The sequence below is a fragment of the Oncorhynchus nerka genome, linkage group LG14 (assembly GCF_034236695.1).
Source record: "Oncorhynchus nerka isolate Pitt River linkage group LG14, Oner_Uvic_2.0, whole genome shotgun sequence".
NCBI lineage: Eukaryota > Metazoa > Chordata > Actinopteri > Salmoniformes > Salmonidae > Oncorhynchus > Oncorhynchus nerka.
In genome coordinates, this window is record NC_088409.1 from 66,750,617 (window position 1) to 66,775,030 (window position 24,414).

The 24,414-nt window shown below is 44.3% G+C and overlaps 3 protein-coding genes and 4 non-coding genes across 7 annotated transcripts; 1 reads left to right on the forward strand and 6 right to left on the reverse strand.

Moving 5' to 3' along the window:
- Positions 1-2,494: 2,494 nt before the first annotated feature.
- Positions 2,495-8,135, reverse strand: rps3 (ribosomal protein S3). Its single transcript, XM_029646903.1, has 7 exons — positions 8,031-8,135; positions 7,381-7,511; positions 6,408-6,501; positions 5,628-5,722; positions 4,739-4,926; positions 3,296-3,502; positions 2,495-2,566 (listed from the first exon to the last, which is right to left on the reverse strand). The coding sequence occupies exons 1-6, from the start codon at positions 8,058-8,060 to the stop codon at positions 3,303-3,305; spliced, it is 738 nt and encodes a 245-aa protein (XP_029502763.1). The 5' UTR covers positions 8,061-8,135; the 3' UTR covers positions 2,495-2,566; positions 3,296-3,302.
- Positions 2,839-2,985, reverse strand: LOC115118326 (small nucleolar RNA SNORD15). The gene has a single exon (XR_003861821.1). It is a non-coding gene; the product is annotated as a small nucleolar RNA SNORD15 (small nucleolar RNA).
- LOC115118324 (small nucleolar RNA SNORD15) lies at positions 4,431-4,579 on the reverse strand. Its single transcript, XR_003861819.1, has one exon. It is a non-coding gene; the product is annotated as a small nucleolar RNA SNORD15 (small nucleolar RNA).
- Positions 5,125-5,271, reverse strand: LOC115118325 (small nucleolar RNA SNORD15). Its single transcript, XR_003861820.1, has one exon. It is a non-coding gene; the product is annotated as a small nucleolar RNA SNORD15 (small nucleolar RNA).
- LOC115118327 (small nucleolar RNA SNORD15) lies at positions 5,996-6,144 on the reverse strand. Its single transcript, XR_003861822.1, has one exon. It is a non-coding gene; the product is annotated as a small nucleolar RNA SNORD15 (small nucleolar RNA).
- Positions 8,133-21,378, forward strand: ints4 (integrator complex subunit 4). Its single transcript, XM_029646901.2, has 24 exons — positions 8,133-8,264; positions 8,825-9,019; positions 10,934-11,051; positions 11,166-11,272; positions 11,400-11,532; positions 11,735-11,835; positions 12,106-12,156; positions 12,236-12,324; positions 12,615-12,735; positions 12,834-12,905; positions 14,778-14,952; positions 15,119-15,324; positions 17,185-17,327; positions 17,449-17,564; positions 17,644-17,777; positions 18,130-18,287; positions 18,369-18,462; positions 18,572-18,652; positions 19,211-19,341; positions 19,419-19,478; positions 19,736-19,895; positions 19,972-20,115; positions 20,585-20,705; positions 20,835-21,378. The coding sequence occupies exons 1-24, from the start codon at positions 8,211-8,213 to the stop codon at positions 21,011-21,013; spliced, it is 2,943 nt and encodes a 980-aa protein (XP_029502761.1). The 5' UTR covers positions 8,133-8,210; the 3' UTR covers positions 21,014-21,378.
- aamdc (adipogenesis associated, Mth938 domain containing) lies at positions 21,367-24,320 on the reverse strand. The gene is made up of 4 exons (XM_029646904.2): positions 24,180-24,320; positions 23,345-23,497; positions 23,169-23,264; positions 21,367-21,741 (listed from the first exon to the last, which is right to left on the reverse strand). Exons 2-4 carry the CDS (start codon positions 23,474-23,476, stop codon positions 21,601-21,603), a joined length of 369 nt encoding a protein of 122 aa, XP_029502764.1. The 5' UTR covers positions 23,477-23,497; positions 24,180-24,320; the 3' UTR covers positions 21,367-21,600.
- Between the last annotated feature and the right edge of the window lie 94 nt (positions 24,321-24,414).

Genomic DNA, 24,414 nt, shown 5'->3' on the forward strand with positions numbered 1-24,414 from the left:
ACGTGAAAAGTGATTGCATTTTGTAACGAGGCTGCCTCCGGGGCATGAGCCGGGTTTCCCGGCGTAATTATATTTATTTAACTAGGCAATTCAGTTAAGAACAAATTCGTATTTACAATGACGGCCTACCAAAAGGCAAAAGGCCTCCTACGGTGACGGGGGCTGGGATTAAATACACATTTTGGATAAAACACACATGACAAGATAGACCTAAAACAACATAGCATGGCAGCAACACATGACATGGAAGCAACACAAAACATGGTACAAACATTATTGGACACAGACAACAGCATAAGGGGCATGATGCCAAGCACGTGTGTTAATGTCTCGGTCTATAGCCCGGTAATCGAACAACAATCGAACAACCTCAGTTGCGCCTAGATGTTTCTGTGGGCGTGATCAAATACGGAGTTTCAGGCATCACTATTTCTATGGTCTCGGCTTCTCCCAGGCAAGGCTCTGGGCGGGTGTGCGTGACGGTTTGTACTGAATTACATGTTTTTCCCCAACGTTGCGCAGTTCTTCAGGGAAAGTACCCTGGACACAAATATAAACGTTGATCCCATGTTTCAAAGCTAATTTTATTGGTCACACACATTTTTAACATGTTATTGCGGGTGTATCGATATGTTTGTGTTCCTAGCTCCAACAGTGCAGTAGTATCTAACAATTCACAACAATACACAGAAAGTAAAATAATGAAATATACAAATATCAAGACGATCAATGTCGGGGGGCATTGACTAGGGTACAGTATAAACATGAAATTACTAAACAGTATGTAAACATTCAAGTGACCAGTGATCCCATGACTATGTACATAGGGTTGAGTAACCAGGTGGTAGCCAGCTAATGACAGTGACTAAGGGCAGGGTACTGGGTGGAGGCCGGCTATTTAACAGTCTGGTCTCCCTGAGATTGAAAAACAGCTTCTCAGTCCCAGCTTTGATGCACTCGAACAGGCCATGGCTTGGCTGGTTGATGTCCTTTTTGGCCTTCCTGTAACATCAGGTTCTGTAGGTGTCCTGTAGGGCAGGCAATGTGACCCCCAGTGATGCATTGTGCAGACCGCACCACACTCTGGAAAGCACTGCAGTTGCCAGTACCAGGTGGTGTGCAGCCTGACAGGATGCCCTCAATGGTGCATCTGCAAAAGTTTGAGGGTCTTAGAACCAAGCCACATTTCTTCAGCCTGGTGAGGTTGAAAAGGCTCCATTGGACCTTCACCACACGGTCTGTGGGTGGACCATTTCAAATTGTCAGTGGTGTACGCCATTGCAAACCAAAATCACAATCCCACACATTTTCCACAGAAAAAGAATACCTCTCAAATTTGTTTACAGTCGTTAGTGAGCATTTCTCTTTTGCCAAGGTAATCCACCCACCTGACAGGTGTAGCATATCAATCTAAATTAAACAGCATGAAACTTGTGCTGTGAACAATAAAAGGCCACAACAATGTGCAGTTGTCACAACACAATGCCACAGATGTAGCAAATTGAAGGTGCATGCAATTGGCATGCTGACTCCAGGAACATCCACCAGAAAATTGAATTTTAGTTTCTTTCCCAAAAACATTGGAGGCTTTAGAAAATTTGGCAGTACATCCAACTGTCCTCACAATAGCAGACCATGTATATGACAGTGGGCAGAGCTGGGTGGGTCATCAGTGAAATGGGACACACCTGGGCTCAGGTGTGTCACAGGGATAAATACACCCGTCATACATCGAAGAGACTCTCCATGTAAACACGGTTGGATGTTGGTTGTGGCTTGTTCTTTCGTTTCGGCACCTCAACACCATATATGCACGCATCTACTCACTTACATGGTTTATAGTAACAGTAGGCATAAGCTACAATGAAAACAATTGCATTTTATCAATGGCAATGTGAATGTAGATGCCACGATGAGATGCTGAGGCCATTATTTTTTTTAAAGGTATGACCAACCGATGCATATCGGTTTTCCCAGTCGTGAAATCCATAGATTAGGACATACTGAATGCATTTCAATTGACCGATTTCCTCGTATGAGCTGTAACTCAAGTCAATTCTTTGAAACTGTTGCAGCTTGCATTTATATTTTTGTTCAGTATAAAATAAGCTACTAGCAACAAGTAAATAACCGCAACACGAGTGTGGAAAGGCCAGTATATGATTTGATATCAGGGTTAATTACCAGAAGAGTGTTCAGTTGTCCTTCAGATAGGGGAGTTACTTGTTGAATGTCCTATAGCGCATCAAGGAATTACTATGCATGACAGCGAGTTTTAGATCATGACCATGGGCTAAAACAGGCCCCGTTTTTGTTGGTACTGACAGTTATGAAGAGTTAGATTTTTTGGGGGGTAGCTTTTCCTTACCCGTCTACCCAGACTCGTTGCCATTCTCCAATTTCAAAAGTACCATAAACCAACCAATTATTAACTAATTAATTGCCATGTTTGGGAGCAGGAATACTTCAGAAGTTGAGACAGACAACAAAAAGGTGTATTTTCCAGGTTTTATTTTTGTACAGAAAATGCAGGGTCCTGCTTCCATCTACAAACAATGTTTGACACCTGGAAGAAAAAGAATAACAGACATTAGGATACCAGACCTAAACCTGCCTGAATCAGTTTATGAATTACACACAGTAGCTTAGCTACATGCTCAACGTAGTCTAGAAATATTTATTCAGGCACCAGTATATTGACAGACTCAAATGGCACCCGATTCCCAATACAGTGTATTGCTTTTGAACAGATCCCTATGGGTCCTGGTCAAAAGTAGTGCAATATAAAAGGGAATAGGGTACCAATTGGGACACAGATATTTGATAAAGTCAGGAAGCCCTTCTCAGACAAATGCCTCGATGTCTTCAACCGAAGAGACGTGCTGCTCTGGGGAACTGAACCTAGAGACACAGAACGTAACCCTGACCCAGTGACCCCAGACAGGCAGTGTCCCGTTCCGACTCGTCATCGTATCATCACTGAAGGGAAGAGTAAACTAACACTAAACTAATAGTCGCCCTGAAAGTAAACAAAGTGCATCACACTCTGAGATAGACACTTTCGTGCAGCATTTTAAATGACACTATTATGGAGAGTCCTTTCACGACCACAAGCCTCCTCAACAATTACTACATTATCAATCTAGTTTTCCCCCACAATGCAAATTGAGTCACAACTGAGGCAACCTGGTTAAATTTGAGCCCCGAAGCAAAACCAGCTGAGAACCACTAATTTATAGTACAGTACAGTACATTTCTACTATGCAGTGGCTGAGTTAGTGTTAGGTTATAGTACCTGTCTACTATGCGGTGGGTACAGGAGTCTGTGGCATGGCTGCTGGGGCTTCTGGCTTGGCACCCTTCTGCTCCGACACAGGGGTGGAGGGGATAGTCTCGTCTTTGGGCTCCACAATGCTCACATGGTCTGGCAGAGGCTTCTTGGGGCCGATTTTACCACTGGGGTCCCATGGTAACATGATCTTCACCTTGATGCCTAGCACACCTGAGACAGACAAAAAAAACACATAGATGAACACATCAGTGCTTACACGGACCCTCTACCCAACGGTTATTCTGCGTACCTAGACGTAGAACAGTGAAACGTATACAGTACCTTCAGAAAGTATTCAGCCACCTTGACTTTTTTCCACAGTTACATTACAGCCTTATTTAGAAATCCTTAAAAAAAAGAAAATCCTCATCTACACACACACAATACCCCATAACGACAAAGCCAAAGCATATAATATATTTACATAAGTATTCAGACCTTTTCCTATGAGACTCAAAATTGAGCTCAGATGCATCTTGTCTCCTTGAGATGTTTCTACAACTTGATTGGAATCCACCCGTGGTAAATTCAATTGATTGGACATGATTTGGGAAGGCCCACACCAGTTTATATGAGGTCGCACAGTTGCCAGTGCAAAACCCAAGCCAGGCCAAGAGGTCAAAGGAATTGTCTGTAGAGCAGCGAGACAGGATTGTGTCGAGGCACAGATCTGGGGAAGGGTACCAAAACATTTCTGCAGCATTGAAGGTTCCCAAGAACACAGAGAATGGGAGAAACTCCCCAAATACAGGTGTGCCAAGCATGTAGCATCACACCCAAGAAGACTTGGCTGTAATCACTGCTTCAACAAAACACTGAGTAAAGGGTCTGAATACTTACGTAAATATATATGTATATTTTTTAACTTGTAATAAATTAGTTTTACCGTTTGCTTTGCCATTATAGGGTATTGTTTGTAGATTAACAGGGGGAAAAACACCAATCAATTTTAGAACAAGGCTGTAACCTAACAAAATGTGGAATAAGTCAAGGGCTCTGAACCTTTCTGAAGGCACTGTGGAATAGAGTATGAGGGTTAGCACATGTGTGATATAAGAAAGTAAGAGGTTGATCATAATGACTTGACTAATATGACTGCCCTTCTCAGACAAATGCCTCGATGTCTTCAACTGAAGAGACACGCTGCTCTGGGGAACTGAACCCAGAGACACAGAACGTGACCCTGACACAGCGACCCCAGAGACCGACCGTGACCCATTCCGACTCGTCATCGTATCATCACCGAAGGAAAATATTTCACCTTTAAAAAGCAACAGACCAAAAATTCTGCTGTTGATGAGACTCACCTTGACAGATCAGAATAATCTAGGGGTAGGGTATAGGGGCTGATTTGGTATTCACTTTGTCTAACCATTAGTAGTGTCTAGGGGTTGATTTGGTACTTACCCTGTCGGAGCAGGACGTGGCGTACAGCGGTGTCTACGTAGTAGTTGACTGGGTCTCCACTGTGGATCATCAGGCCATCAACAAACTTCATGGACTTGGCCCTCTGACCCCTCAGCTTCCCAGAAACCACCACTTCACAACCCTTAGAGCCACTCTCCATGATGAACCTCAGCACACCATAGCAAGCTCTGGGAGGGGGGGTGGAGGGAGAGGTAGGAGAAGAGAGATGGTGAAGAGTGCGGAGAGAAGAAGAAAGGCGGGGGGGAGAAGACGAAAGGTGGAGCAAAAATGGGGGGGGGGGGGATATGAGAAAGAAAATGGGTTTAATACACATCAACTTATACAGGACTGAGATCACATCTGACATTATGAGCCATTTTCCTGGCCCTTCTCAGACAAATGCCTCGATGTCTTCAACTGAAGAGACCTGCCTCTCTGGGGAACTGAAATCAGACACACAGAACGTGACACCAACCCAGTGTACCCAGAGACAGACTGTCCCATTCCGACTCGTCATCGTATCATCACGGAAGGGAGACATTCTACTGTATGTCATGAGAAAGGAAGTTTAAGAAAGTGGACTGTAACAGCAGGGGCATGTTCTGCTCAATAGATTCCTGGAGACACTGATCGTAGCATGCTAAGCTAACCAGTGGCTGCTCAAGATACCTAAATACTGCAAATTAACTTAAATGGTCTGGGGTGATCGACGACAGCACAAATTAGTGGGGGGGGACAGTTGTTTTCTGGCAACTTTCTCCTGAACAGATCCAGAACCCGCTTACCTTCCCAAATCCTAACCTGCACCACTGAAGGTTAATGCATAACGGACCTTAGATCAGTGTCTAGGTGCAACAGGTTGGAGGTCAGCGGCCAGGGTTAGTCTTACCTACGTACAGCCAGACCTCCCAGCAACTTGTAGCGCAGAGACTCCGCCTGAGCAATGGCACAAAGACCACGGGTTGCAACCTTCTCAGCGTACAGCTAGAGGGGGAGAGAGCGGAGGAGGTTAACCTTCTACAAATACAAAGAGGCTACACAGCCTACAGCTTGGTGCGGGTGCTGCAATGTGAGCTGTGGAACCACCACAGCAGAGAAGTGTAGCCTCGCAATTCACATTCTTAATTTTGATAGAAACAGTCTCTAGAACGCTTACAACTTCATGCATCCCTGACTACCTTTATCTTAGCCAACTAGCTACCGGACTACCTAACAAGAAACCATACGAATCCACACATTTCCTGTACTGGATTCAGTCCTTCTCAGACAAATGCCTCGATGTCTTCAATTGAAGAGACACGCTGCGCTGGGGAACTGGACCCAGAGACACAGAACGCGACCCTGACCCAGCGACCCCAGAGACTGACTGTGTCCAGTTCCGACTCGTCATCGTATCATCACTGAAGGAGCTTTTCCAGTCAGATTCTACCTTCAGACACACTTGAGGTTAGTTGTTTTACATTCATTAACACATTTCAAATATTCCCTATGTAAAAATCTGTGGAATCCACACTTGTTTTCATTTAAACTTCACACAATCATATTCTTCTATCCCCCACACTGCCCTTAGAAGCCAAACCTCTGCTGAATCACAGTTCTCAGCTCCCTGCTATTGTGGTTAGGGAGTATGTCTAATGAGTACATGTATGCAACTGTAGTGTTTGTTTACCTCCACATTGCCCTCAGGGAAGCCAAACCTCTTCTGAACAACAGCGGTCAGCTCCCGGATGCGACGACCCTTCTCTCCCAGAACATTCTGGGTCCTGAAACAACAATGGCACTCTATTACTAAACGTGCTCTATGCAATCAGTTAGTCATCTAGTTTTCATGAAAGTTCCAGTTGAATTGAACAAGTTTTCATATTTAAAACCCAAGATAATCCATTTCATTCAAATCAATTTTAGCACTCTGGAGCAGGTTTTCATCAAGGATCTCTGTAATTTGCCCCATTCATCTTTCCCTCAATCCTGACTAGTCTCCCAGTCCCTGCCTCTGAAAAATATCTCCACAGCACAGCCTGATTCTGCCACCGCCACCACGCTTCACCGTAGGGATAGTGCTAGGTTTCCTCCAGACGTGACCTTGGCATTGAGGCAGAAGAGTTGACTCGGTTTCATCAGACCAGAGAATCTTGTTTCTTATGGTCCGAGAGTCCATTAAGTGCCTTTTAGCAAACTCCAAGCAGGCTGTCATGTGCATTCTTGTTAACAGCATCCATTGCCACCTAATATTTATTTTGTGCTTCCTGCAAACAGCGTTGAGATACTTGCACGAGCCTCATTGTCTGTCCTACTAGGAAATGTTCGCATGTGCTCAATAGCATTTACCTAGCATCCGCTATGAGAATTCCTTAGCACTTGTTAGCATTTCTTAAGTGATGAGGACTTTTGCGCCTGGAGAATTTAAAAAAAACTTGTTACCTTTATCTAGGCAAGTCAGTTAAGAACAAATTATTATTTACAAAAGACATCATACGTGAACGTTTGTGCACTACCGGTAATACCATATATCACGGGATGGCACAGGCTCCCCACGGAAATCTTGATACCCACACAACCCTACCCCAATTCATTATTGTACCAACAATACACATTTTCAAGACAGAATAACCCCCTAACTGCCAACATACCGGTAACGTTACCTTGTGGCCAGGATGATGATCTCGGTCCGGGTCGGGGTTACACGCACCTCCACACCGGAGTACCCATCCTCCGCAAGCTCGCGCGTCAGAAACTCGTTCAGCTCGGCTTTGAAGATTCCGTCCGCGACGAACTAACCAGGCACACACATTGAGTATATCGTTAGCTAGGTTGTAGGGAACATACTTGTAGTAGTCACATAGCCGCTAGCGAACCTGCAACTGTTGGTGACATCACTGGCCAGCAAGTTACTATTACGGAGTACTTTTACTCTAACTGGGTAGTGCCAATGTTAAAATGAAGTAGCCTGCCACCTACGTAACGTTAATATTAACCAACTGGACACCGATCACCAATCCACTTACACACCACTGACAATCAGACTCGCAATTACATGTTTTGTATGGTACCATTATGGCTATAAGTAAATCGCTAGTACGGTATAAAAGGCACCTCTTTGCACGTTCTCTAGCGAAGTGAGGATTATTTGTACGGGTAGGTAACATCTTTGTCAATCCTCTTTAGACTAGAGGACGAGGACACCGATCAATACGACAATCAACTCCGTACTCATGCTGCTAACACATGGCATCCCAATTTTCTACAAATGCATCAGTTACGAAGACCATTTTGGTAAGAAACGTGAACAAACCTTCCTCTTCTTGGAGATTTGCACCGCCATTTTGCCCGAGGCCGCTGACAGGAAAGAAATAGTTAAGGAACCGGAAGTATATTTATACCCATAATTGCGAGTTCCGTCGACGCTTGATTACGATGGTGCTTGGCGCTTTCAACAACAAAAAATACTGGAAGCTAGTTAATTTCGTTGGAAATGGCAGCACATCTCAAAAAGCGAGTTTACGAGGAATTCTCCAAAGTTGTTCAGGTCGGTAGACGCATGGTTACGAAAAACCCCCGAAATATTCACATTTTAATTGTCGATGTTCTTACAATACTAGCAAGCCAGCTAGCTAACGTTAGACTCAGACTGTGTGAGTGTTTCGTTGCTAGCTAACCAACTGTTAACGTATTGCATCCCGCAATAACATCCGAATTTTTGATAACATAGTGCATCCTATTTCATTAACTTTAGGTAGTTAGAGATATTATATAGGGCTCGTAGAATCGTTGCTAACTAGCTACGTTGGGTCACATGGATCTGAACAAATGGCCAGTGGTAGCTCCTTTTAGTTAGCTAGCTGGTGTACATTTGCAATAGTGTTCTAGCCTGAGTACCAGTCTGTTTGTGTTATGATTATGCAAATCATGAAAAGGACAGCAATAGAGCAGGCAAGAGTACAAAGGGATCTGGTACCTGGCTAGCTTTGTCTAAATCCATGCTATAGTTCGATCCCTACAGCTTTAGATTTGCCGTTTGGCTGTCCAGATCCATATCACCACACATAATTAAAATGTTTTGATTAAATTGTCTCTGTTGATCAACAGCTTCCCCAAGAGGAGGCTCCAGCCAAGAAGCTCCGTCTGACCAAGCCAAGTAAGTCTGCAGCGCTGCATATTGACCTGTGTAAGGCCTCCAACCCCACTGATGCCCTGCAGTACCTGCTGCACTTCGCCCGCAGCTCCGTGGAGGCAGAGAGTGTGGAAGGGGTTGTGCGCATACTGCTGGAACACTACTACAAGGTATGATAGCCCTGGCTTTAATCTTTCCATTCTCACATCTCTTCTTCCATATTCTCCTTCCGTCCTCTCTCTTCTTTTTCTATCCTTCATCATTCTCCCATCTCTCCCCCTGGAACACTATTACAAGGTAAAGCAGCCCTCCTCTCCCTAGCTGCTCTTAGCAATGCGGGTGTATTTACATACACTAGCGTTGCTTTCAATTGTATTGGGTTGCACACAAACAGTCAGTGGAAAGCCAGAAGTTTAATACTATTACATTTGTGCCGATGTACTCTCTGCTTACCTCATGTCAAAATAAAAATCCTGCACATGCTCCATATGTGGGCAAAAAATGAATGGACATTCTGTTTAATAATCCGATCCTTTAGATATTTTGTCACAAATTCCACCCGTCAAAATGACCAACCTTCCTGCCCACCGGCACAATAAATTGAATTGGAATTGTATTTAACTTCTGGCTTCCCGAGGACTGTTTTTGTGCAACCCAATACAACTGAAAGGAGTGTATGTACAGTGGGGCAAAAACGTATTTAGTCAGCCACCAATTGTGCATGTTCTCCCACTTAAAAAGATGAGAGGCCTGTAATTTTCATCATAGGTACACTTCAACTATGACAGACAAAATGAGAAAAAAAATCCAAAAATCACATTGTAGGATTTTTTAATGAATTTATTTGCAAATTATGGTGGAAAATAAGTATTTGGTCACCTACAAACAAGCAAGATTTCTGTCTCTCACAGACCTGTAACTTATTCTTTAAGAGGCTCCTCTGTCCTCCACTCTTTACCTGTATTAATGGCACCTGTTTGAACTTGTTATCAGTATAAAAGACACCTCTATACAACCTCAAACAGTCACACTCCAAACTCCACTATGGCCAAGACCAAAGAGTTGTCAAAGGACACCAGAAACAAAATTGTAGACCTGCACCAGGCTGGGAAGACTGAATCTGCAATAGGTAAGCAGCTTGGTTTGAAGAAATCAACTGTGGGAGCAATTATTAGGAAATGGAAGACATACAAGACCACTGATAATCTCCCTCGATCCGGGGCGCCACGCAAGATCTCACCCCGTGGGGTCAAAATGATCACAAGAACGGTGAGCAAAAATCCCAGAACCACACTGGGGGGGGGTCTAGTGAATGACCTGCAGAGAGCTGGGACCAAAGTAACAAAGCCTACCATCAGCAAGGGCATTGAAGATGAAATGTGGCTGGGTCTTTCAGCATGACAATGATCCCAAACACACCACCCGGGCAACGATGGAGTGGCTTCGTAAGAAGCATTTCAAGGTCCTGGAGTGGCCTAGCCAGTCTCCAGATCTCAACCCCATAGAATATCTTTGGAGGGAGTTGAAAATCTGTGTTGCCCAGCAACAGCCCCAAAACATCACTGCTCTAGAGGAGATCTGCATGGAGGAATGGGCCAAAATAACAGCAACAGTGTGTGAAAACCTTGTGAAGACTTACAGAAAACGTTTGACCTCTGTCATTGCCAACAAAGGGTATATAACAAAGTATTGAGAAACTTTTGTTATTGACCAAATACTTGTTTTCCACCATAATTTGCAAATAAATTTATTAAAAATCCTACAATTTGATTTTCTGGATATTTTTTTCTCATTTTGTCTGTCATAGTTGAAGTGTACCTATGATGAAAATTACAGGCCTCTCATCTTTTTAAGTGGGAGAACTTGCACAATTGGTGGCTGACTAAATATTTTTTTGCCCCACTGTAAATACACTTGCGTTGCTAAGAGCAGCTATCCTCGCCCCTCCTTCGATGGTCCCTCCTTTCTCCCCTCCTACATCTATCCTTTCTGCCTCTTCTTCTTCCATCCCTTCTTTCCCTCACCTTGCTCCTGTATCTTGCTGTAGAAGAGTGATAACTGTTTGTGTATCTATGTCTCTGTAGGAGCAGGATAACTCTGTGCGGCTGAAGATTGCCTCTCTGATCGGCCTGCTAAGTAAGACCCAGAACTTCAACCCTGAGAGTATCCTAGATGACACCCTCAACACATTCAACACAGAGAGTAAGTTACATTCTGATACACACACTTAGTACATCGTACGCACTCTTTCCCATCTCTTCTCTGACCTAGTCCATGTCTGTCTCTGTGTTTTCTTCTCTGGGTGTGTGTGTCCAGAGTCCCATCAGGTCCTGGCTCAGCTGCTGGACACTCTGCTGGTCATCGGCACCCAGCTCCCAGAAAGCCTTATTGTTAGACACAGACTCATAGAGGTGGCCTACAAGGTAACACGCATACAATCGTGGTCTGCAAGTTTTTTCATCAATCTCTCATCCTCTTTCTCATGTCGCTCTCTCTCATCGATCTCTCTCATCCCCGTCTTTCATCATATCCCTCTCATTTCTCTCTCAGCACCTGTCAGACACATATTTCGGTGTGAGGAATAAATGCCTACAACTCCTGGGTTGCCTGGGAAACGTGGACACGCCCCTAAATAAAGATGGACAGGGATTGGTTCCAGCTGTTATTGGGGGAAGTGCTCCAGGTGTGTATATTTATTTGGGTTAACCAGGGTAGTTGAGTCAACAACAATAAAAACATTTACTACATGACATGTTTATTTACTTAATTTAATTGAACCAGTAGTCCCCTCATTACATCATCATGTCTGAGAGATGTGTGTGGGATGTGCAGCAGCAGTGTGCTATCAGTGACTACTTTCCACTCTCCCTTCCTCCTCCTTCCAGGGGTGTCTGGTGGAGTGTGTGTGAGAGACGCGCAGAGCCTCATCAGTGACTACTTTGCAGACCAGGACCCAAGGGTGCGCACGGCGGCCATCAAAGCCATGGTATGACCTTACTTCCTCCTGTTATGTCCCAATATACATCCTAGCATGCTCACTTAGAATGCATGCCCAAAACAATGCTTCAGTCTATTGAGTGGATATTGAGAGGCCTCTCGATAGTCTGCACTGCTCTGAAAATACAGGACAGGTGAAAGTTAGCTGGATCCCTACTCCAAACATATAGGACGCCTCTCTAGACTATTGGCATGTGTACAGGCTAGATAGATTATATATTGACTGATTGATAATTAAATGTTCTGCTCTTCCTTTCAGCTGCAACTGCATGAAAGGGGACTGAAGATTCAACAGACCATTTATGATCAGGTAAAGTGTGTATGTGTGTGTTTCTTTCCCAGCCGCTAGGTTCTTCTGTGTGAGCTTTTCTCTTTAATTGTGTGTCTAGGCCTGTCAGCTGCTGTGCGATGACTATGAGCAGGTTCGTTCGGCTGCCGTTCAGATGGTGTGGGTCCTGAGTCAGCTCTATCCAGAGAGGTAAGACATAGACACACGCACACACACACACACACACACACACTGGCTGTGTTCATAATCACCAAATCCATGATTCATTGTGGGTAAATTGTGACTGCCAGACTGATTTACAAATAATAATGAGTGGTTATTTATGATGCAAGTCGATTTGTAGATCATCAGTCAGCAGTCGCTTGCAATGTCGGCTGCAATGTCATACAAGCCCAATACTGAACACACACACTCACTGACTGGTGGGGGGTGAAAACTGCTGTGTGATTGATTAATAAAGGTGGCATCTGTCCAATCAGCATTGTGCCGATTCCGTCGTCCAATGAGCAAGTCCGTCTGGTCGACGACTCGTTTGGGAAGATCAGTCACATGGTCTCTGATGGATCCTGGGTGGTCAGGGTGCAGGCCGCCAAAACACTGGTGAGTACACACACACACACACAAAAAAATTGCATCTTACTTTTCAGATAGTCCTGGTTCTCCTTTCCTCCCCCTCCACTTATTCCTCTCTTCCTCAGGGTAACATGTTGCAGGTCAGTCCTCACTTCCTAGAGCAGACTCTGGACAAGAAGCTGATGTCAGACCTCAGGGTACGTACACTGTGTGTGTGTAAAATGTCTCTTCAGAGGAAGCATGCAGCATTTTATTTGTAATTTATTTATAATAATGTATATATCAGAGGAAACGTACGGCTCATAAGCAGTCGATGAGCTCTATGTAATCTAGATGTAATATAATACAGTACATATACTACCGTTCAAAAGTTTGGGGTCACTTTGACATTTCTGTGTTTTTGAAAGAAAAGCACATTTTCTGTCCCTTAAAATAATATAAAATTATTCAGAAATACAGTGTAGACATGGTTAATGTTGTAAATGACTATTGTAGCTAAAAATGGCAGATTTTTAATGGAATATCTACATAGATGTACAGAGGCCCATTATCAGCAACCATCACTGATCCAATGGCACGTTCTGATAGCTAATCCAAGTTTATAATTTTAAAAGTCTAATTGATCATTATAAAACCCTTTTGCAATTATGTTAGCACAGCTGAAAACTGTTGTACTGATGAAAGAAGCAATAACACTGGCCTTTAGACTAGTTGAGTATCTGGAGCATCAGCATTTGTGGGTTCGATTACAGGCTCAAAATGGCCAGAAACAAATAACTTTTTCAGAAAATTGTCAGTCTGTTCTTGTTCTGAGAAATTAAGGCTATTCCATGCGAGAAATTGCCAAGAAACGGAAGATCTCGTACAACGCTGTGTACTAAACCCTTCACAGAACAGCGCAAACTGGCTCTAACTAGAATAGAAAGAGGAGTGGGAGGCCCCGGTGCACAACTGAGCAAGAGGACAAGTACATTGGAGTGTCTAGTTTGAGAAACAGACGCCTCACAAGTCCTCAACTGGCAGCTTCATTAAATAGTGCCCGCAAAACACCATTCTCAACGTCAACAGTGAAGAGGTAACTCTGGGATGCTGGCCTTTTTTTTCTTCTTTTTTTTGTGAATTATACCCTGTTTTCTCCCCAATTTCATGGTAGGAAATTGTTTTAGTAGCTACTATCTTGTCTCATCACTACAACTCCTGTACGGGCTCGGGAGAGACGAAGGTTGAAAGTCATGCGTCCTCTGATACACAACCCAACCAAGCCGCACTGCTTCTTAACACAGCGCGCATCCAACCCGGAAGCCTGCCGCACCAATGTGTCGGAGGAAACACCGTGCACCTGGCAACCTTTGTTAGCGCGCACTGCGCCCGGCCCGCCACAGGAGTCGCTGGGCGCAGTGCACGCTGACCAGGTCGCCAGGTGTACGGTGTTTCCTCTGACACGTTGGTGCGGCTGGCTTCCGGGTTGGATATGCATTGTGTCAAGAAGCAATGCGGCTAGGTTGTGTTGTGTTTCGGAGGACGCGTGGCTCTCGACCTTCGCCTCTCCCGAGTCCGTACGGGAGTTGCAGCAATGAGACAAGACTAACTACTACCAATTGGATACCACGAAATTGGAGAGAAAAAAGGGGTAAGAAAACGAAAAACAAATGTCTATAATGTATTTCTGATCAATTTGATGTTATTTTAATGGACAAAAAATGTGCTTTTCTTTCAAAAACGTGGACATTTCTAAGTGACCCCAAACTTTCAAATGGTAGTGTAATATATTGTTCGTTTTTTACTCGGGTTCTAAATAAACCATCAGACAACTAGGGAAGCTCAAACCAAGTTTGTTCACCCACTGGGTCAAACAGCTGAAAAGACAGACATGTTTCCACCAGCATTTATACCCCCATTGCCTTTTCCCTTACTCAGTAATATTCCAAGCCCCTAGCTCATATCCAACCTCGTTGACCCCACCATATACATTCCTCCTACATATAACCATTCACTTCTGGTGTAGCAAGTATTTCAAATTACAACACAACAATATATTAATAATAATGTTAAATATATATATATCTCAGAGGAAACGTACTGCTCATGAGCGTGCCAAGGAGCTCTATGCGTCAGGTGAGTTCTCCTCTGGGAGGAAATGGGCTGATGATGCTCCCAAGGAGAAGGTGGACACCTCAGCTGTCAACCTGATCGCCTCGGGAGCATGTGGAGCCTTCGTACACGGACTGGAGGACGAGATGTACGGTAAGAGTGTGTGTGTGTCGGTAAGTGTGTTTGGGGTTGTCTCTGTGTGTGTTATGTTTTGTTTGTTTCTGTGAAGGCTGTGGAGGCTCAGAGAGAGTGTGTTTTTGTGTGCACATGGGTTTTATGTGTGTAAATTATAATGTGCCTATGTGTGTTTTATCTGTAGAGGTGCGTATTGCTGCTGTGGATGCACTCTCTGCTCTTGCCCAATCATCTGCCAGCTTTGCCGAGAAGTGCCTGGACTTCCTGGTTGACATGTTTAATGATGAGATTGAGGAAGTCAGGCTGCAGTCCATCCACGTCCTGAGACAGATCTCTACTAACATCACCCTGAGAGAAGACCAGCTGGATACTGTACTGGCTGTACTAGAGGTAACACAGACCAACACACATATGGAGACGCATACACACACATGCACGTGCCAAGACACACACGCATGCATGCATGCACACACACACACACACACCCACAATTACAAGGAAAGAAGAACATTTCTAAATGTTAGAATATACAGTGCCAATCAAAAGTTTGGACACACCTACTCATTCCATGGTTTTTCTTTATTTTTCTATTTTCTACGTTGTTGAAAAGTAGTGAAGACATCAAACTATGAAATAATACATGGAATCATGTAGTAACCAAAAAAGTGTTAATAGATCTTAATAGATTTTAGATTCTTCAAAGTATTCACCCTTTGCCTTGACAGCTTTGCACACTCTTGGCATTCTCTCAACCAGCTGAGGTAGTCACCTGGAATGCATTTCAATTAACAGGTGTGCCTTGTTAATTTGTGGAATTTCTTTCCTTCTTAATGCTTTGAGCCAATCGGTTATGTTGTGTCATGGTAGGGGTGCAGAAGATAGCCATATTTGGTAAAGAACAGCTCAAATAAGCAAAGAGAAACGACAGTCCATCATTACTTTAAGACATGAAGGTTGGATATTTTCAAGAACTTTGAACGTTTCTTGAAGTGCAGTCGCAAAAACGAAACCATCTCAATTGGGTTGAGATCGGGTGATTGTGGAGGCCAGGTCATCTGATGCAGCACTCCATCACTCTCCTTCTTGGTCAAATAGCCTTTACACAGCCTGTCCTGTTGAAAAACAAATGAAGCGCAAACCAGATGGGATGGCGTATTGTTGCAGAATGCTGTGGTAGCCATGCTGGTGAAGTATGCCTTAAATTCTAAATAAATCACTGACAGTGTCACCAGCAAAGCACCCCAACACCATCACACATCCTCCTCCATGCTTCACAGTGGGAACCACACATGTAGAGATCATCTGTTCACCTACTCTACGCCTGACAAAGACATGGTGGTTGGAATCCAAAATCTCACATTTGGACTCATCAGACCAAAGGACAGATTTTCACCGGTCTAATGTCTATTGCTTGTGTTCCTTGGCCCAAGCAAGTCTCTTCTTCTTATTGGTGTCCTTTTGTAGTGACTTCTTTGCAGCAACTCAACCATGAAGACCTGATTCACACAGTCTCCTCTGAACAGTTGATGTTGAGATGTGTCTGTTCCTTGAACTCTGGTTAGCATTTATTTGGGCTTCAGTTTCTGAGGCTGGTAACTAATGAACTTATCCTCTGCAGCAGAGGTAACTGGGTTTTCCATTTCTGTGGTAGTCCTCATGAGAGCCAGTTTCATCATAGCCCCTGATGGTTTTTGTGACTGCACTTGAAGAAACTTTTTTCCGAATTGACTGACCTTCATGTCTTAAAGTAATGGACTGTCATTTCTCTTTGCTTATTTGAGCTGTCCTTGCCATAATATGGACTTGGTATTTTACCAAATACGTCTATCTTCTGTATACCACCCCTACCTTGTCACAACACAACTGATTGGCTCAAACGCATTAAGGAAAGAAATTCCACAAATTCACTTTAAACAAGGCACACCTATTAATTGAAATGCATTCCAGGTGACTACCTCATGAATCTGGTTGAGAGAATGACAAGAGTGCAAAGCTGTTATCAAGGCAAAGGGTGGCTACTTTTAAGAATCTCAAATATAAAATATTTTTTTAACACTTTTTTTGGTTATTACATGATTCCATATGTGTTATTTCATAGTTTTGATGTCTTCACTATTACTCTACAATGTAGAAAATAGTCAAAATAAAGAAAAACCCTGGAATGAGTAGGTGTGTCAACTTTTTGACTGGTGTTGTATCCATTTTTTTTTAAAGAATAAAAATAATAACTGAAATGTGTAACTTGTGTAGGATTCGTCTCGTGACATCAGAGAGGCGCTACATGAGTTGCTGTGTTTCACCAATGTGTCGACTAAAGAGTGTATCCAACTGGCCCTGCTGGAGCTGCTGAAAAACCTCACCAAGTACCCTACCGACCGCAACTCTGTCTGGAAGTAAGCTTCTGTCTGTGTGTGTCTGTGTGTATCACTTTGCAAGTGATTCAATAAAAACGCTTTTAAAACTCAACACACTCTTTCTCGTCATCTCTCTCTATCCCTCTCATTCTCTCTCTAGGTGTCTAAAGTTTCTAGGTTGTCGTCATCCAACCCTGGTGTTACCGCTGGTTCCAGAGCTGCTCAGTACTCACCCCTACTTCCACACCCCTGAACCAGACATGGACGACCCTGCCTGTATCCTACATACACACACACACACACACACACACCTATACCTACCTCTGTGTTGTGTGTTCCTGACCTAGCATAACAGATATTGCAGTGTTGGTGCTGGTGTTCAACGCAGCTCAGTCTTGTCCCACCATGACAGCTCTGTTCTCAGACCACACCTTTAGACACTACACCTACCTACGGGACAGCCTCTCTCACCTAGTACCTCCTCTCAGGGTAAGACACACACACACCCCTTTCACCAATATATGTTAAGACTGTGTCATAATTAAGCAATAAGGCCCGAGGGGATGTGCTATATGGCCAATATACCAAGGGATGTTTTTATGCACGACGCAACGTGGAGTGCCTGGATACAGCCCTTAGCCATGGTATATTGACCATATACCACAAACCCCTGAGGTACCTTACTGCTATTAAAAACTGGTTACCAACGTAATTAGAGCAGTAAAAATACATGTTTTGTCTTACCCGTGGTATACGGTCTGATAGAACACGGCTGTCAGCCAATCAGCATTCAGGATTTGAACCACCCAGTTTATGTGTGTGTGTGTGTGTGTGTGTGTAGTTACCAGGGAGGACGCAGGCCCCAGGTGTGAGTGGTATAGAAGGTTCCGGCAGTGTGGAGTCTGCTCAACTGTTCCTCCAACAGAGTCTGAGCAGAATTAGCACTATACACAACCTACAGGACCCCGGGGCTCAGGACCTGCTCAACTTTACTATCAGGTACATACATACACAATAATACTATCAAAACATTTCAAACAATTTTTGAAGCGAATATTTTGTGTGTGTGTATCCTCTCAGAGACCTACAGAGACTAGGGGAGCTACAGACAGAGCTGGCAGGAGCTGCTGACTTCTCTGCCACCTACCTCCGCTGCCAACTACTGCTCACCAAGGTGTGTTTCTGCATCTGGATAGACCGGTGTCTGTCTGCATTACATTTGACCAGAATGCCCAAATCGTATTGCCTTCCCCTTTTCTCCCCTCCTTGTGTCCTTCCCACAGGCCTTGCAGGAGAAGTTGTGGACTATGGCCGTCCCCCTCTGCCTTAAACACAACGCCATGGCAACTGCTGCTGCCAAACAGGTACACACACACAAACTATTGTGCTTTTTTTAATAGTATTTTTTCACTTTATTTAGACACTTGAAATGGGGGATACAGGTTGAAGGGGGGATTGAACCCCGATCTCCGGTGGGAAGAGGAGCATATACACTGAGCGTACAAAACATTAGGAACACCTTCCTAATATTGAGTTGCATACCTTCAGAACAGCCTGAATTCATTGGGGCCTGGACTCTACAAGGTGTTGAAAGCATTCCACAGGGATGCTGACACAAACCGGTGAAGCTGGCACCTACTACCATACCCCGTTCAAAGGCACTTACATATTTTTGCCCATTCACCTTCTAAATGGCACACAATCACAATCCATCTCTCAATTGTCTGAAGGCTTAAAAATCCTTCTTTAACCCGTCTCCTCCCCTTCATCTACACTGATTGAAGTGGATAAAACAAGTGACATCAATAAGCGTCACCTGGTCAGTCTATGTCATATAAAGAGCAATGTTTTGTACACTCAGTGTATGTCTTCAGCCATTGGTGTTACCCCTAGACATTAATGTGATGTGTGTGTTTTTGTAGATGTTGGAGGAGACATATAAACTGGAGTTCCTATATAGTGGTCTGGAGAACAGACAGGTGGCCACCATACACCACGTCAGACTACAGGCTAAGGCCTTACAGCTAGTCCTGACTGCCCGTACCAGACGAGGGTTAGTACACACATAAACACCCCCACCGTCCATGTCTATAACTGTAAAGCAGCTCAACCCCTCTCATCTCTCTGCAGAGTTGAACCTCTCATCAGTGTCTGTGAGAAGTTCCTTCAGGAGGTGGAATCCTTTCAGAGGTATATTATCTCTTTTTTTTAACCATCATTTAATCTACCTATTTAATCTGTTTTATTGAATCAACTTTTGACATCTTTGAAAACACAAGACAGACTATTTGTCCTATATAAGACAAACAGAAACTGGTGCATCCGAAATGAATTGTTGAACTGAATTGTTGTTTTAATTTATCGCCACCAGGTGGCAACTTTGACCTTGCAGAAAGCACACCCTTTTCTTTTGGTATTCTGATGAATCCTGACCTCTATGCCTCCAGGCTGTTTGTGGTAGAGCTGCCCCACCTCCAGGAAAGTTTTGTGGGGAAGCTGTTGGACTTGAGTCCCAAGCTGTCGGCCTGCAAGCCTGGAGAACTAGTCAAGATCCTTCAGACCACATTGAGACAGAGTGGCTTCTTAAACCTTCAATTACCTAAACAGGTACACAGACACACACACACACGCACGCACGCACACACAGGTATTTGACCCAGGTGTGGTTTGTATTGGCTGGCAGGTCCAGCGTGCGTCGGCGACCATCATCGAGCCGACAGGAGAGTCTGACAACCCGCTGCGTTTCACATCTGGCCTGGTGGTGGCACTAGACATCGATGCTACGCTGGAGCACGTGCAAGACCCCCACAACACTGTCAAAGTACAGGTACACACCCTGTTATATAAAGTCTCTGGTACACACACCCCTTGGCTGGGTTATGATTATCCAACCTTCTCCCAAAGCGTACACTCACCCTTTCCTAGAATATAGTGGAAACTCCCTCAGGCCATGCAAATCAAATGTATTTGTCACATGCAGATGTTAATGCGAGTGTAGCGAAATGCTTGTGCTTCTAGTTCCGACAATGGAGTAATAACCAACGAGTAATCTAACCTAACAATTCCAAAACTACTACCTTATACACACATTGCACCAATCCAATGTAAATGCATAAATTGGATACACCTGCACATTTCCAGGTGAAGGGTAGAGAATCAGAATGAACCCTTTGTCCAGGACCCTAGCGATATGTATATAAGCTGTGCCCTTTCTCCTGCTGATGGATGAAGTGTTGGTCCAAGTTGTAATAGTTTGCTTTGTCTTTTACACACATACACATTTTCTCTCTCTCCAGGTGCTGTATCCAGACGGCCAGTCTCATGTGATTCAGCCTAAACCTGGAGACTTCAGAAGTCCTGGACCACACCGCCACCGCCTCATCACACAGGTCTACTTGTCTCACTCCGCATGGACTGGTGAGGACACACACGTCCGGTCTCACAGCACATGGACTAGTGGGGGGCACACCCACATTCTAGCTGTCTTATTCTGCATGGACTGGTGAGGACACAAACTCACCCCCGGCCCTTTTCTCTCTGTCTCAGAGGCGTGTCAGATCGAGGTGAGGCTGCTGCTGGCCTACAGCTCATCTCGTCTCTGTAAGGCGGTGTGGAGCGACAGCAGCACTGAAGGCCTCCAGCCAGCAGAGGGTGCCACTGAGGGAACCATTCCCTTCGGCAAACCTGTCAAGGTCTTCATCATGCCTAAACCTGCCCGCCGCTGACACCAAACACCTCTAAGCATCCATCTCGCTATCTTGTCTGTTGTTTTCTCCCTCTCCTGACCCTCTAGTCCTCAGCCATTGGCTGTTCCTTACTGTATACATATTTACTAAACAATATGTTTATATTGTTAGTGTGTAACTGTGTGCCACTCCTGGCTGACTGCTCAACTAGATTGAGGATGCGTCCTATATAGTGCACTACTTTTGACCACTAAAGGAAAAAGGGTGCCATTTGGGATTTCATCCTGAGACTAAGCAAGATAATCATTGAGGTCACCTGTCTGATCTGTGTGTTGCTATTCCTGCCATAGTTAAGGGCCATTTTTCTTTGAATGACAATAAATGAAACCAGATGACAAAAACAAGCCTTTATTCACAGCAAGTCATTTTAGCTCTTCATTACGGTGTTCTGAATGTTTCACTTCGCTAATGCACCCCAGGGTTGTGTTCATCAGGCACCAAACAGGGAGGGACTACATGGACTTGTCCATTGCAAAACATTTTGCTATGGTGTGCTGTAATGAATATGACATGTTGAATCGCACCAGGCTTTCAGAGTTCTCCTACTGGCCACCTGTGGTATGTCATCAGCAGGTAGAGTGGAAGATGCCACCCACCTTGGCTCCCTGGCCAACCAGGTTGTTGTATTCTGCGATGGCCTTCTCTGTCTGCAGAACTATCAGCTCCACTCCTCTCTGTCTCACGAAGTCCACAGTTGAGGACGGGACCTTACAGAGAGAGCGCAGAGTTCAACATTGCAGCCATCTTTAAAGGAAAACTGCCCAAAAATGATATTTTTGTATTTGTTTCATTAGTCCATTGTTAGCATAGTTCCAACATGTTTTGCATGTCAGCAATCAAGTTTAAGATGTAACTTTCAAAATACAGAAATCATCCCCGTATGATGCAATTTGCATCATATGATTCTGGGTTTTGCATCATACAGGGCTGATTTCTGGGTTTTGAAAGGTCTGTGGGGCGACGCACAATTGGCCTAGCGTCGTCCGGGTTAGGGGGGGGCTTGCCTGGTAGGGATATCCTTGTCTCATCGCGCACCAGCAACTCCTGTGGCGGGCCGGGCGCAGTGCCCGCTAACCAAGGCCCCCAGGTGCACGGTGTTTCCTCCGACACATTGGTGCGGCTGGCTTCCGGGTTGGATGTGCGCTGTGTTAAGAAGCTGTGCGGCTTGGTTGGGTTGTGTTTCGGAGGACGCATAGCTTTTGACCTTAGTCTCTCCCGAGCCAGTACGGGAGTTGTAGCGATGAGACAAGATAGTAATTACTACCAATTGGATACCACGAAATTGAGGAGAAAAGGGGGTAAAACAAATTAACACGTTTTTGGGTGGAGTTTAAAAGGCAAGTCAAGACTGACTGATCTACAAATCACCTTGCATCATAAATACTCAATATTATTTGTAGATCAGTCATTCACAATTTACCCATGGTACATCCGTTTTGATGCATCTCGAACAAGGCCAGAGAGAAATCAGGGGAATTGTGTAGTGGCTCGGGAAAGTGTAGGGCAATGTACATGGTGAAAGTATGTTTGTCGGGGCAAGGGAAAGTGAAGGATAGGGTAAACAGAGAGGAAGCGAGAGGTTTTACTCCACCCAAAATAAGCACGCGAAGTGAGGAATTTTTGTATGGAGGTTTGAGTGTCGAATTTGATTTTGAAAAATGTAATTGTTCTTATTTGATTGAAAATTAGTTTCATAATAGGTTGTTACGAATGCAGTGTAATAAGTGGACGCCCTTGGCATTTCGGCAACCCAAAAACGACTATATCGGAGTTGTGCCTGTTGTCATAAAGAGAGGACTCCTCGTGGAAATAATCTATTTTAGCATGGACATTGCCATTGAAGGCTTCCAACATTTTAAAGTAGTCAACTGGGTGGGGATTCCTCGGAGTAGGAAAAATCAGCCATTGAAGGAAAATAAAATGGAGTCACAGACGCTACAAAGAGGAGTCCTCTATATATCGCGATGGCCTATTGTTCACAAGCTTATCTGCCCTCTCATTGGCTAGAATATTCCCACCTGATCTCACCTCCTGCCTGCCTTCCATCTTTAAGAACATTTTCCCATTGTTAGGTCTTGGGAATATGTCATGTAAACGAGTAGGGGAAGCGTGTGTGTATGGGGCTGGGGGATACCTGCAGCGCCTCACTCATGCCCCGCCCGATGACCAGAGTCGCCACACCCTTCTGAAGCACCTCCTCCAGATCTGCAGGCTGCACTCCAGGGTGATGCTACACACAGTCAGTCACATCGTCATCATCATCATACAAGGTGCCATTTGAGACACAATCCATGTCTTATCTTAACTTACATCCGTCCCAGTCTCTCTCCAGTCCCATGCGCGGCTACCCCCGGGCCACACCTTACAGTCCTTATAGGAAGAGGAGCAGCCCTTCACCTTCATGTGTCCCCAGGACAGGGAAGCGATCTCTGGCGACGACATAGGCCAGATGTGTCTCGGCTGCTGCAGGCACGTTTGGAAACAAACGCAGCGTTTTCAACTAAACACAAGGCAAACGCAGCTTTTCATTGGAAATTAATGTAATTCTGGTGTACCAAAATGCAATGAAGCAGTCGGTGTGATCAAAGTAAAGGTGGGCCAGGAACCGGAGAGTTGCTGGCATCAGTATCCTAGATACTATCCTGCCTTTGTGACATAGAGCAACCCCTTAATGGCTAATCGGGCGCTTTCAGGAAAAACAACTTGCAATATCAGTTATGTTATACTCGCAGACAATATTTTGACAGTTTTGGAAACTTGAGTGTTTTCTATCCTGATCTGACAATTATATGCATATTCTAGATTCTGGGCCTTGGTGTCTCTCAGAGGGGTTGTCAACTTGAGATCAATGCTCCAAGGAATATGGATAAATAAAGTATTATTGTAAAACATAAGCATATCTAGTGATAAACGTACCTAAAGTTGAATCCCTATGAACTATTATTAGATCGTATTTCTGTCAACGTGACCATGTAAACAAACCCTGGCGAACTGTAGCATGTTCACGCAAACAAGTGTTTGAAACCGAACGATCATATATGATCCGAAACTGAATTGTCACTTTGCTATCATTTACTAACGACTTGTCATAGTTTTAAAAGTATTAATTTTATGTCCGTCATTCGTGAATGCTTATTTTCCTTACCAGTTCGTTGCCTCGTAGGCAGCCTGTCCTACTTTCGTAAAGGGGTGTGTTCCAGATCGTTAGGTTAAGTAGCTGATACCTCAGCGTTGTGGAACGTTGCAGATAGATATTCAATGAGCTGTTGTGATTACTTATTCTACATACCAGAGAAGTATATTTGTTCTACATCATACATTTCTATATGAACGTAAGACAACGTTGTCTCCTGCTGAACGTGGCGATGACAAAATGTGGA